At 34.7% G+C, this 14,856-nt stretch overlaps 1 protein-coding gene across 1 annotated transcript; it reads right to left on the bottom strand.

The window, feature by feature from the left end:
- Positions 1-5,059: 5,059 nt before the first annotated feature.
- On the bottom strand, positions 5,060-13,144 carry LOC139844899 (uncharacterized). Its single transcript, XM_071835123.1, has 7 exons — positions 12,645-13,144; positions 8,207-8,245; positions 8,066-8,136; positions 6,503-6,567; positions 6,070-6,162; positions 5,871-5,963; positions 5,060-5,788 (listed from the first exon to the last, which is right to left on the bottom strand). Exons 1-7 carry the CDS (start codon positions 13,073-13,075, stop codon positions 5,387-5,389), a joined length of 1,194 nt encoding a protein of 397 aa, XP_071691224.1. The 5' UTR covers positions 13,076-13,144; the 3' UTR covers positions 5,060-5,386.
- Positions 13,145-14,856: the final 1,712 nt, after the last annotated feature.

The following is a 14,856-nucleotide window of genomic DNA, read 5'->3' as shown; positions in this document are numbered from 1 at the left end:
TCTTGTTTTGATTTGTTAGAATAAAATAATCCTAAATCAGTAGTTCCTCGAAGGTATCGAAATATGTGTTTGATCCCATTCCAGTGTCTTTTGGTAGGAGCAGAGCTGAACCTTGCCAACAAATTAACTGCAAAAGAAATGTCAGGTCTTGTACAATTTGTAAGATACATAAGAGCTCAAATTGCACTAAGATATGATACTTCTGGTCCAAGAATATCTTCATGATCTTCACATGGACGAAATGGATCAGTTTCAGCATTGAGTGATCTAACAACCATAGGAGTACTTAATGATTTTGCCTTGTCCATATTGAAACGTTTCAGAATCTTTTCAGTATATGTTGTTTGATGTACAAGTAAACCATTAGGCATATGCTCAATTTGTAAACCAAGGCAATACTTGGTTTTTCCGAGATCTTTCATTTCAAATTCTTTCTTTAGAAGTTGAATGGCTTCATGGATCTCTTTATTTGTACCTATGATGTTAAGATCATCAACATAAACAGCTATGATCACATATCCGGATGTTGTTTTCTTAATGAAAACACAAGGACAAGTAAGGTTATTTGTATACCCTTTGCTTATCAAGTAATCACTTAATCAGTTATACCACATACGTCCCGATTGTTTTAACCCATATAAAGATCTTTGTAATTTAATCGAATACATTTCTTTGGGTTTTGCATTTGATGCTTCTGGTACCTTAAATCCTTCAGGTATCTTCATATATATATCACTATCAAGTGATCCATATAGATAAGCAGTCACAACATCCATGAGATGCATTTCTAAATTTTTAGAAACTGCCAGGCTGATTAAGTATCTAAAAGTAATTGCATCCATAACAGGGGAATAAGTTTCTTCATAATCAATTCCCGATCTTTGAGAAAAACCTTGAGCTACAAGTCTAGCTTTATACCTTGTAACTTCATTTTTCTCATTTCTTTTTCGGACAAAAATCCATCTGTATCCTACAGGTTTCACATCTTTAGGAGTGAGAATGATGGATTCGAAAACTTTTCTTTTATTGAGTGATTCTAATTCAGCTCGTATTGCTTCTTTCCATTGAGCCCAATCATGTCTATTTTGACATTCAACCATAGATGTTGGTTCTGGATCATCATCATTATTCATGATGTCATATGCAACATTAAATGAAAATTTCTCATCAAGATTTTTCATTTCATTTCGATTCCATAATATTTTTGAATGTGCATAATTGATTGCAATTTCTGTATTGACATCATCAATCTCCTCTGCAGTAGGAGTACTGATTTGTGGTTCTTCTTGAACACTTTCTTTTACCTTATTATCAGCTGATTTTCTTTTTCGAGGATTTTTATCTTTGGAACCAACTGGTCTCCCACGTTTCAGACGTGGTATAGATTCTTGAGTGACTACATTATCAGTTTTTCGATTTGGAATCTCAACTCGAGCTGGAGTATTAACTGCTGGTATATATGATTTAGTCACCCTTTTTGTATCTGTGAATGCATCAGGCAATTGATTTGCAAGTTCTTGTATATGCATTATCTTTTGAACTTCTGTCTCGCATTCTTTTGTGCGAGGATCAAGATACTTTAATTGAGGTTCACACCATGAAACATCATTTTCTTTATTTTTTATTTCTCCCCCTAATCTAGGAAACAATGTTTCATTAAAATGACAATCAGCAAAACGTGCTGTAAAAACATCACCTGTCATAGGTTCAATATACCTTATGATTGAATATGTTTCATATCCAACATATATTCCCAACCTCCTTTGAGGACCCATTTTTGTACGTTGTGATGGCGCAATTGGAACATATACTGCACAAACAAATGTTCTAAGGTGGGAAATATTTGGCTCTTGACCAAAAGCAAGTTGTAGGGGGAAATATTTATGATTTGCACTTGGTCTGATGCGAATCAATGCAGCAGCATGTAAAATTGCATGACCCCATATAGATACAGGGAGTTTTGTTCTCATTATCAATGGTCTAGCGATTAACTGTAAACGTTTAATCAGTGACTCGGCTAAACCATTTTGTGTATGCACATGAGCAACAGAATGTTCAACAACAATTCCTATAGACATGCAATAGTCATTAAATGCTTGAGATGTAAACTCACCAGCATTATCAAGTCTCACCTTTTTAATGATGTAATCAGGAAAATGTGCTCTCAATTTAATAATTTCGGCAAGAAATTTTGCAAATGCCACATTACGGCTTGATAACAGACAAACATGAGACCATCTACTAGATGCGTCTATTAGGACCATGAAATATCTAAATGGTCCACATGGTGGATGAATTGGTCCACAAATATCACCCTGAATTCTTTCAAGAAACATTGGTGATTCTTTCTCAACCTTAAGTGGTGAGGGTCTAGTTATCAATTTTCCAAGAGAGCAAGATATACATGGAACCATTGTATCATGAAGGATTTTTCTATCCTTCAGTGGATGTCCATGTGTACATTCAATAATTCTTTTCATCATTGTTGATCCTGGATGACCCAATCTGTTATGCCATAAATTAAATACACCAGGATCAATATACTTTTCTTTAATCACCATATGTGCTTCTGGTACATTTATATGTGTATAATGTAATCCAGAATTAAGTCTTGGCAGTTTTTTAATCACGTGATTCTTGTTAGTGATACTTAAATATTTCTCATTTTCTGCCGTTACTGACTGATAATCATATCCATTAAGGTATATGTCAGAAAAACTCAATAAATTTCTGCTTGACTTAGGAGAGAATAAGGCATTATTAATTAAAAATGTTGTACCGTTTGGTAATATGAATTTTGCCTTTCCTATCCCTTCTATCAAGTTAGCAGCACCTGATATTGTATGTATAGTTCCTTCCGTTGGTTTCAAATCAATGAAATATTTTTCAGATTTAAGTATAGTGTGTGTAGTACCACTATCTGCTATACAGAGATCTCCACTACTTGATTGATGTTGTGTTCCAGCAGAATTCATATTAAACTTCATATATAAGAAACAAACAGTAAGTATATAAATGTTACACAAAATGTTTATTACACACAAATAGATAAAACTGAAACATTTGACATACATAGAATTGAAACATCAAATATAGAACTGGAACATTTGATAAAACATATAGAACTGAAACATTTGAGAAAACATGATGACAAAGGTTAAATCGTTTTATTTATAAAAGAAACATATTAATTTAATTCAAGAAATCTTCATATAAATCAGATGGTTGCTCAGTGACTGTTGGATCAATATTATCCACAAAATTTACTTCCTTTTCTTTACCTTTCAGCGAATCCTGATACATCTTAACAAGATGTTTAGATGTTCGGCAAGTATTAGCCCAGTGGCCCATTCTACCACATCTGTAACAAGATTCTTCAGAATTTTTAGAAGAATTTTCTTCAACATCTTGTTTAGTGGGCTTGTTTTGTGGTTGATATTTATATTTTCGTGGATTATTATTTCTTTGACCACCACGGCCACGACCACGGCCACGTTCACGCCCATTCCCATTACCATAAGGATGGTTTCTACCATAGTTATGGCTTTTGGCATGATGATGGAGATGGTTATTATAACCACGACCTTGCCCGCGTCCTTGTCCCTGTTTATAATTATTTGCAGTATTTGCTTCAGGGATTGCAAGTGTACCAGTAGGACGGGATTGCTGATTTTTCATTAATAGCTCATCATTTTGCTCTGCAACCAAGAGATATGAATTAAGTTCAGGATATGTGTTGAACTTTAGCATTCTCAAATTTCTTTGCACTGTGATGTTGGCAGCATTCATTGTGGAGAAAGTTTTCTCCAACATGTCTGCATCACTTATTTCATGTCCACAAAATTTAAGTTGTGAGACTGTATTATACAAAGCTGAGCTGTATTCATTTACTTTCTTAAAGTCTTGGAACCTTAATGTTCTCCATTGATCCATAGCAGCTGGAAGTAAAATTTTTCTTTGATTATTGAATCTGCTTTTGAGACCTTCCCATAAAACATGAGGATCTTCTACAGTCACATAATTATTTTGTAAGCATTCATCAATATGTTGATGAATAAAGCAACATGCAGTTGCTTGTTCTTTTTCAGAACAAGTGTTGTTTTCATTTATGGTTTCAAGAATGTCCATTGATTTAAGATGCATTTTTACTTTTATAACCCATGGCATGTAGTTGTTTCCCGTTGATTCTAAAGGAGTAAATTTAAGCTTTTCCAGATTCGACATTTTCTATTATCAAAAATTAAAACAAACAACATGATAAATTAGAGTCAATTTATATTCATAAGTATATAAACATTAAACATAAATTTAATATAACATAAATGATAAGTAGGCGACAGTATCGACCATATGTAAGCAATCATAAATAAATGTTATATAACATAAATGATAATTAGGTGACAGTGTCGACCATATAAATGTTAGATAATAGAAATATAAATGTTAGTAACATAAATGATAATTAGGCGACAGTGTCTACCATATAAATGTTAGATAATAGAAATATAAATGTTAGTAACATAAATGATAATTAGGCGACAGTGTCGACCATATATTATTCAGGTGGTATAACCGACCATATATCATTTAGGTGGCAGAGCCAACCATAATTAGTATTAAGATTATCGTGCTGATAACGTGTTATAATTCAGTAGGCTTATAACTACCTTTAGTGGTTTGATTCTTGATGTTATAATTCAGTAGGCTTATAACTACCTTTAGTGGTTTGATTCTTGATTAAGAATGCTAATAATGAAGTGTAAGAACAAAGATGATAATGGAGAGAAAGAAAGAAACACTTTGTAAGTGTGAGAAAAATGATGCAAGTTTAATGCTTGCATTCATGACTATTTATACCAAAAATATCACAAGTTTAGGTAATACAATAATATTACTTTTGTGTATCAATAATTGACTATCCATTTATATATATATTTATATATTATAACAATTATGATCAGTTATGCCCATAGTCTCTATTTTTTAAGAGTTCAAACTCGATAGGCTTCTCATCCTCAATTCCCATTTTTTTAATTTCAATCGTTAACAAACACCATGAAAACTAAAATCCAACTCCCACAATTTTTAAAATTAATGTTCAGTAATTTGGTCCTTCAATACACATTAAACCGGTATGAAGGAAGAAACCACCACAATAGCCGAAATGTGATCGGTTGTTTGCATAATCGACGATAATCCTACTAAAAATGTACAAAATATTTGCTACAACAATCAGCAAGTATCTCGAAACCATTTTTCTGCACGATTAATCACCAACTCGGTTTCTAAGAATTACACAACCCAAACGGCTTCTTTCAACCTTTCGACCGCATATTATTCCCAATGCACATACACAACCAGCGTCCGAAATTTTCACTAACCATACTCACACTCTACTATTCAGCCAATCAATAATGTCTCTTTTGATTTCTTCTTGTTCTGGTTCAAATAGCAGATCATGTAAACAGCCTGGAAGAAGTTTAATTGACTTGTCTTGTGAAGATGCTTCTTCGTAAAACTTCAAAGATGCATCTGGGTCAGTTATTGTGTCAGCACTACCATGAAGAAGAAAAAACGGAACTTTTAGCTTGCGACTGTTTTGTTGCAAGTAAGAGGTGATTCTTAGAATCTCGTGACCCGTTCTAACCCGTATGGACCCTGTGTAAACCAGTGGGTCGGAGTATTTGGCTACTAGTGCTGCTGGATCACGAGAAACTACCGCACCCTTTTTGTTTGCAGCACTTAACTGAAGTCTTGGCAGCAATAAGGAGAAAATCGGTGCAAGTACCTATCAACGGATTAATGAATAAAAACCACATATTTTATGAATGAGATAACAAAAAAAAATAATAAACAGTGGTCGGTCGTACCAGAAAGATTGGGTGGGAAGGCTGAACTCCAACAGCAGGGGATGTTAGCACAACACCAGTTATTGACTTTTCAACTTTTGGGTCAAGTGCCGCCTACAAGTCAGATGTTCTTAAACGGTTAAGGAACGAAACCTTGGTTTAAAACATGGAAAATGAAATGGGTCAATTCAAGATCGAAACTTTATTCAGAATTGTGTACCTTAAGAATGATGGCCCCACCAGTGGAGTGCCCAAAGCAAAAAAATGGAAGCCCAGTGGTATTTTCAGCCATCACGTGCTGTATAAATGCTTTCTGCATACCACATTCGAGTCAGATTTTATCAATCACATATACTATCATCACCATTTACATTAACTACATTAATTTTTTTCGATTTTAATCGAACTAGCTAACAAAAAAAGTTTATCTGCAACAAAAAGTTGAAAGAGAGACCAACATACGAAATGTCAAAACATTGACTCTATTCGACGATTAAGGCTAAATAAATTAAAGGTTACATCTTCATCTATATTGCTTTTGACATGATTTCTTGTTTGACATCTTTATCAATTTCCCTTTTATATTTCACTTTTGGTTACCAACATGCATGTAAGTTAGGTTAAGTTATAAATTTAAAGTAGAGAAAGCGTACCACATCAGCAACAGCATCATCAAGAGAGTGTACATATGCATGCAGCCCATCACTCCCACCATGTCCTAAACATAAAAGCATTAATAACAATACTTAAGTTGAAACACGAAATCACATACATCACATCTCTATTTACATGAAATTTGAAGTTACACATATAATATTCAACGGGCGACCAGTCATTTACACAAGCCTGACAGAAAAGAATACAAATCCCCAGAATCGAAAAAGATCAAGTGACCTTTACAATTGGTACAGACAAATTAAAAAACCAGGCACCGACAACAGGTATATTAGTTATATATTACTATGTATATTACTATATTCAACGACGTTCATATAGAACACGTTATAAGGGTGCCTTAGAGTGTCCATATAGAAAAATAGTTATTTTCGAAACTCCCTGGTCAACGAGTACCAGCTGCTCGTGCGAATGGGATACATACGGTAATCGTTACGGTAATGTGTGTTTCTTGCAAAAAAGCACGTGCATTTTGTCGATGATTTTCATATGAAAAACCAAATGCAATGACTCGAGTAATAAGCTTACTTAACAAGAGGAGCTTTTGCATCAATGGGCGTCCAAAATATGTCAACCCCTGCAACATCCAAATATAGATGCATAGTTGAACAACGTCTGCTAACACTACCTGACTAACACAAAATAAAATACAACTCCCGCCCCAAGAAAAGAAACCACATACTTTCGACCAAATTCTCTACCTTCTAAATTAAAATTTTAAATTATTATTATAACGAAAACTCCAAGGATAACCAACATTTAAGACGATTTTTTTTCAGAAAACTCTAGTTAAACTGGAAACGTATTGTGTTAAATTAGAGAAATTTCAGAAAGGAAAAAAAAAAAAAAAGAAGAAATGAAAATTAAAATTAAAATTAAAAATATATCCTAATGTAGGTAACCAAACATACTTCTGCTAAATTAAAAGAATTCGAGGTTCAAATGTGTCAGAAAAATGTTATCATGATACCAGATATCAACAAAAAGTATCGTAATGTAGGTAACCAAACTTCCAGTTATATCTATATTTTTGGTGATTAAAAAGAACTTTCAATCCTTATATTAAAAAAATATTGAAACTTAGGTTAACTTTTTCTGAAATTTGCCCATGTTAAATTACCATAGCAGGTGCGGTCTCTTTTCTTGTGGGTCAGAAGGAGTAATTTATTTAATTAAAAACCTCCAGCACTTTTGACAAACCATAAAAAAAAAAAAAAAAAAAAAAAAATTGGAAAATAGCTACTACACCCCCTGGAGGGGCTAGAGACCTAATATCATGGAAAATAAAAAATATATGATAAACTTTACGACAGCCTAACACATTGTGATATCTACTTGCATGCACAGTGATAGAAGTCTTTCTTCCTAAGTTTCGTAGAACGAATATATAAGAACCGACAATAGTACCAACGAAATAGAACAAACATAAGAAATAAATGACTTCAACTGTGACTCAAAGTGAAAGAATGAAGAAAAATAATTGAAAAAAATGCATCCAAGGCAATAATGCACTAAAAAAGATGTGAAGGTTGCAAACTTACCAACCCAATCCATTCCATAAACTTTATATCCATGAGCATTCAACTGCTTGGCAAATTCATCATACCTGCCACTGTTATAAGATGATCTTGAGAAACAAGTTCTACGTCAAACAACCAATTGATAAGGTCTAACGTGCATACCTGTGCTCATTGAGTCCGTGCAAAAGAACAACTAGTGCCCTGCAAGTGATCGATAAACAACATCAGCTACCTAACCAACACCAATATTTTACAGGCTAAAATGATACCACATTTTGACCAAATACCGAAGTCTTGTGTGATGTGTGCTTTATGTTAGAAATCATGAGTGAAGGACAATGCACTAGAAATTTCAAGCTGATTCATCCAGTGGAAGGATTTTTTTTCAACGGGTACAAAATGTTAGGAGTTTGATCAAAACAACTTCTTAACATAGAAATACACTACACGTCGAATTTTAACACAAAAAAACGCTGAAAAAAATTTGAGTCGTCGGGGGCGGCCGACCCCGATTAACCCTTATAGGGTCCGCCCCTGGATGCATCACATTTTACACAGTCCCTTTTTTTTACACAATCCCATTTTGACCTACTACAAATTGATAATTGTCCTGGATTAATTCTATGAGATAGGTCTGTTTATTTTCTACTTAATGGTCTGTTTTAGTAAAGCTGTTAATTCAATAAGTAAATTTGTTGTTTCTTTGACACTTAATCTGTCACTTAATCTAAAAATTGGTCTTTTTCCAGTAGACATAGAATAAGACACCCCTTCCCATTAAGAGAGAAATGGAAACAAGACTTAATAGAATGTCTAACTATTTTTTCTTCGAACATGGCACATAGCTTTCATAACAATTGTAACAATATGAGATTCCATTTTCATTGTTTATTAGACATCATTGTTTTTTCCCCTCCCACAATTAAATATCTTCTATCACTAGTTCGAATAACAACACTAAGTAATGTCCATATAACATTGAAAATTACGTATGAAGTTAATCATGACAAGAAAAAAAAAACATTGATTTTAACACTTAAGTAATGAGGATATACTCGTATGTTCCATTGATTAAAAGAGTATATTCATTCATTCCATTTCTAGTTATGTTATTATAATCAAACCAATTGGTTTAATCAGAGTGTTCAATGTCAATTAAGGCCATATTCCGAACTCTGCCCTTATCATCGTACGCACAACATTGACTTGAAAAAGGCCGGGGTTATTAGCAGTTGGGACCACAAATATTGACTAAAAGTTCTGATAATTAAACATGGTTAGCCACAGCACACTAACAGTGACCTTTAAAAAGGTAAACACATACATCCCCAACCACCATCAATTTGTCTAACCATTTTTTTAATCAAAAATTACTCACTTTTGCCAAAACTTATCATATTATCATCACTTAATCACTAAAAACAAAACAAAAAAGGCACACCCCTAATTTAATTGGTCAACATCAGACAATCATATAAAGATTCTTCCATTAAATTTTAAGGGATCAACATATATAGAATGAAAACAAATCAATTACATAAAGTTTAAAAACTTTAACAACATGTATCACATGCATCAAACGGTAAAAGAATTTATATTATTAAGACCACCGATAATGGTGACGCTGAGGAGTGGATGAAGGGTTTTTTATGGGTAATTATAGTAGTTGTAATTAGAAAGGTTGTTAAGGGCATTTGTGAGTGATGTGTCAAGATATAATAGGAGGTTGGATTAAAAGGTGATGAAAAAAGTAGAAAAAGAATTAAAATAATAATTAAGAAATCACAAAAGCACCTTTTTTGCTGCGTTTTACATTGACAAACGCCCAACCACAAATGCCCAAAAACGCCCCATTACAGGCGGTTGTGGGTGACACATCATAGGGGAGAGGGGACAACCGCCTGCATTATCCCTGGTCTAATAATCTCTAGTTCAAGCTCTTTGATATTTAAAGAAGCCGATCTAGGATCGGCTTGTTCCAACCTTAAGATTTACAATATAAGTGTTGGGAAATTACGGTCTCACTAATTCCCACCACCCAGCCCAACAATAATAGTAAAGAAATAAGAACAATACACAACACAAGATTTAACGTGGAAACTCCAAAACAGGAGAAAAACCACCGGCCTCCAAAGAGAGAAATACACTATATCACAAATTGTTACAATGATATAGACGACTCTCTTAAGCCAACTACACTCTCCAAAATATTTAACTAATACAACTCTCAAACAAGGGTAAGAAAGAAAGAAATAATCAAATACTTAAAGTGTATTGATTGGTGCGATTTGGAATGAAGACTTAGCCCCTCTTATATAACTAAGTCACTCACCCCTCACATCTTCCTCCCACCAATGTGGGATAAACATATCTTCTACTAGCCAAAATAAACCAACAAATCTCCACCTTTTGGATAGAAGAAGATAACCATGCTTCCACATTGCAAGGATAACCGATGTAGACGCTTCCTCGACGACAACTTCAAGATCCTCATCTTCATGGCGTTGACATTATCTCCCAAGAGACAAAACTTGCATCTTCATCGAACATTGTCTAAACCGACAATCATTGTCATCACAGACAATCATAACTCTTAACAAGAATTATCATACTTCACCATTAAGAGTATAGCACTTAGAATATCACATTCCAAGCATTTCACCTCGGCACATGTTGTATAACCAGCTGAACAGTTATGGTGCAACTTCCTGTTTGGCTTTCCCTGAAAGTTTCATCAGCTACAACATCAGTTTCCACCACACACCTTGCATCAACGCCAAACCAATGCCCATGTACAATTTGTGGAATCGCTAACGAATATCCCTTTCCATGGTGGCGCGGACACACCATGAGGATGACGTGACTTCAGAGGAATTCGTCACTCTCCGTAACAACGGAGACAATGTTAGCGTCTTTGGAGCCATTTGCCGGATTAGCTCCACCTGGACAATTAACCCTTACATGCCCAGTCTTCCCGCACTTCCAGCATGTCAGATTCTTTCTAGAGTTTCTCTTCTGCCTATCCGAACACAACACTATCGTATCTCCTGATGACGAGACCCCGTTACCTTCCAGTCTTTTCTTCTCGGATAGGAGCTTGCTAGTAACGTCTTCAAACTTCAGAGTTTTCTTCCCATACATCAAAATAGGTTTCATGTGTTCATAAGACGATGATAAAGATAATATCAACCTCAAAGCTTTATCTTCATCATCCGTTTTAACTCCAATAGCCTCCAGTTCTGAAACAATACCGTTAAGAATACTTAGATGATCTGAAATCTTTGAACCCCCATCCATAGGCAGAGTATGAAATTGTTCTTTAAGACACAACCGATTTGAGATGCCCTTGCCCTGGTACAACTGCTCTAGTTTAACCCAAAGCTCCTTTGCCGTTGATAACCCGTAGCACGCTCTTTGCAAGACACAAACGAATCGCACTTGCTGCCCTCAAATCCATATCATCCCATTCTTCTTCATCGAACTTACTGCTAGAATCACTGCCAGGAACAAGGGTGGGTTTACCCTTCAAAGCCTTGTCTAAACCAGACTGAATCAACACATCCTTGACTTGAACCTGCCATAAGCCAAAATTGATCCTCCCATCAAATTTCTCAACATCAAACCTCATTGGACTGAACTTCGACATCGTATCCGTATCCTATAAACAACACTTTCTCTGATTTTGCTCACGTTTCGAATAGCCAAAAGATGTAGCAGGTAGCCAGGACCCTTTAAATCGGAAATCCACAACTAGGCCACTAACAAATCCAACTATTACTACGAATCAGAAAAAATATTGTCTAACCAGATACCCTATACGATCAATAGAACTCGTTTCTGATGTGGACGATCCACTCCCGTGGCAACCACAGAGCATACTCCGACTCCTATAACCGAGACCCCCGTCAAACCTGACGCTCTGATACCAGTTGTTGGGAAATTACGGTCTCACTAATTCCCACCACCAGCCCAACAATAATAGTAAAGAAATAAGAACAATACACAACACAAGATTTAACGTGGAAACTCCAAAACAGGAGAAAAACCACCGGCCCCAAAGAGAGAAATACACTATATCACAAATTGTTACAATGATATAGACGACTCTCTTAAGCCAACTACACTCTCCAAAATATTTAACTAATACAACTCTCAAACAAGGGTAAGAAAGAAAGAAATAATCAAATACATTAGTGCGATTTGGAATGAAGACTTAGCCCCTCTTATATAACCAAGTCACTCACCCCTCACATCTTCCTCCCACCAATATGGGATAAACATATCTTCTACTGGCCAAAATAAACCAACAATAAGTTGCAACCTAACCCTATGAATCTATCATGGCTTACTATTTTTTTGTCACAAAATAAAAAAATAATTGAATGCATGACTAATTACTTGTTGGGATAGTTGACAATAACAATAAACAAAGGTAACACCAAATCAATGAATCTATGATCAATCTTACCCAAAACAAATAAAATACTGTAATAATTACTGTAATTAATTTAATTTAATTAATTTAATATTAATGATAATAATAACATATTAATATTAATAAATGTAATAAAAATAACCATAAACAACTGTAAACAATTACCTGGTAGTGACGGAAATTGGGGTCCACGATTGCGTAAACATAGTATCACCCCTGGGCGTCACAAACAACGAATACTCACGCCGCAAAACACCACCACCATCCGTCACCTTCTTAATCGCAATCGCACGTCTCATTGCCACCTCCGCATCCACCGCAACCGCCGCCGTCGCACCACTCTTCCACGGCACAATCGTCGCCGGAACCCTAACAACTTTCCGATTCCCAGTCCCATCATTATTATTGTTATTATTATTATTATTTTTCTCGCTCACCACCTCCGGATAACATCTCTTCCGTCCTCTAAACGGCAAAATCAACAACAACAAAAACGCATTCAAAAGCATCAATAAACTCTTCAAAACTTGAATCGATAACAACGCCCTTACACGCCCGCTTGCGCCTGACGTCAGCATCATATCTTTTCCTCCCATTCTTTTGGTGTGAAAAATAACACGAGGTTTGGTTGATGCTGATGAGATTGATAATAAAGTTGGCGAATTTAATAATAATAACTGGGATTTAATATTAATATTACTATAAATATTAATATTAATATTGCTGTGATTTGATTTCACCTGTAAACGATTATATGGATGTTGATGAAAAATAACGAAAACAGAGTTTTTAATCCCCAGAAAGACCATATAACAAGGAAGATTAACGAATTTAATCTTTTAAAAATGATTCATTCATCAAAATCAAAATAATTTATAATTATGATAGAAATTATGACTAATTGTGAAAATGGAATGTGAATTAATATTATTGATGATACTGATCTCCTTCCTTGAATATACGATGAAATGAGAATTGAATGGCAAAGGTGTCGTCTATAAATGGAGAAAAATAAGTTGTTTATTTATGATTATTTATTTATTTATTTATTTATTATATAAGTATATTTCTCCGTATTATTGTTTTATTTATTTTAATTTATTTTTCTTTTACGTTTAAGAGTGGGGATTTGCGCACGGGATTGGAGCTCCCGGAAGTACTAGATACTTCTCACCGTTAATTGATGGTCAAACCAATGCCACGTGTCAACGAGGTTTAACTGGCACGTGTGCTTATGCGGCAACGTGACTAACGTTTACATTTCATTTCAATTTAATTTTGTGAATTTTTATTGAATTTGATTTGATTGGATAAGATTAAAAGGGCTGGATAATGAATGAATTCGTCGATTCAATTTGTGTCACAATGGCTGACATCTGTATCAGTGAAGTCCTCTCAAATTTGAGTTTGAGTTAATATGATTCTTGGTCGTTAAAATTCGACCATACGTTAATAAAGTCGCTTAGGTTTTCATTTTATTAGGCCACTCCCTATCATAACTAAACTATTCATCCTCTTAATCTTTCACATCAACGTCACATCAACACTAATATCTTATAACTAACTCATAACTAAACACTCCATATCATGGCTAAAACAATACTCATCTTAATATACAACGTACAAGCAATAAAGCATCAAGTCCAACAATAAAAAAACCACTGGGACCCACAATTCCTATAACTAACCAAAACTCTTCCATTAAATCCATGGTGAGTGCGGGTAACTAATGCGAGTAACTACGGGTAATGAGCGGGTAACTACGGGTAATGAGTACGGGTAACTACGGGTAATGAGCGAGTAACTAACTATAGGGAGTGGTCTTAGGTCACTCTCTATCGTAACTAAACTATTCATCCTCTTAACCTTCCACATTAGCGTCACATCAACACCAATATCCTATAACTAACTCATAACTAAACACTCCCTATCATGGCTAAAACAATACTCCTCTTAATATACAACGTACAAGCAATAAACCATAAAGTCCAATAATAAAAACTACTGAGACCCACAATTCCTATAACTAACTAAAACTCTTCAGTGCAGGTAACTAACGCGGGTAACTAAGCCGTGCCTATGGTTCATTACAGGTAATGAGCGGATAATGACGGATAATGGAACCATAGGGAGTGGTCTTATACTCCGTATTACATATTGAGTTTCTGATCAATTTTTATTAAAAAGCAGTAAGTAATTGTGAAAATATTACTCCGTATTAATTTAAGTTGAAGACGATATACATAGAAGATTTAACTAATTTAATCGTGTGAAAATTGGATTCCACGTTATTATCAAGTATGAGAAGCTAAATTTGCTCCATTGAAATATCGAGTCTAGATACACCAACTCGAAATTAACCCAATAAATTTGACAT

The sequence above is a fragment of the Rutidosis leptorrhynchoides genome, chromosome 4 (assembly GCF_046630445.1).
Source record: "Rutidosis leptorrhynchoides isolate AG116_Rl617_1_P2 chromosome 4, CSIRO_AGI_Rlap_v1, whole genome shotgun sequence".
NCBI classification, from domain to species: domain Eukaryota; kingdom Viridiplantae; phylum Streptophyta; class Magnoliopsida; order Asterales; family Asteraceae; genus Rutidosis; species Rutidosis leptorrhynchoides.
Note: the sequence above shows the minus strand (reverse complement) of the source record. Positions and strands in the feature narration are given on the sequence as shown.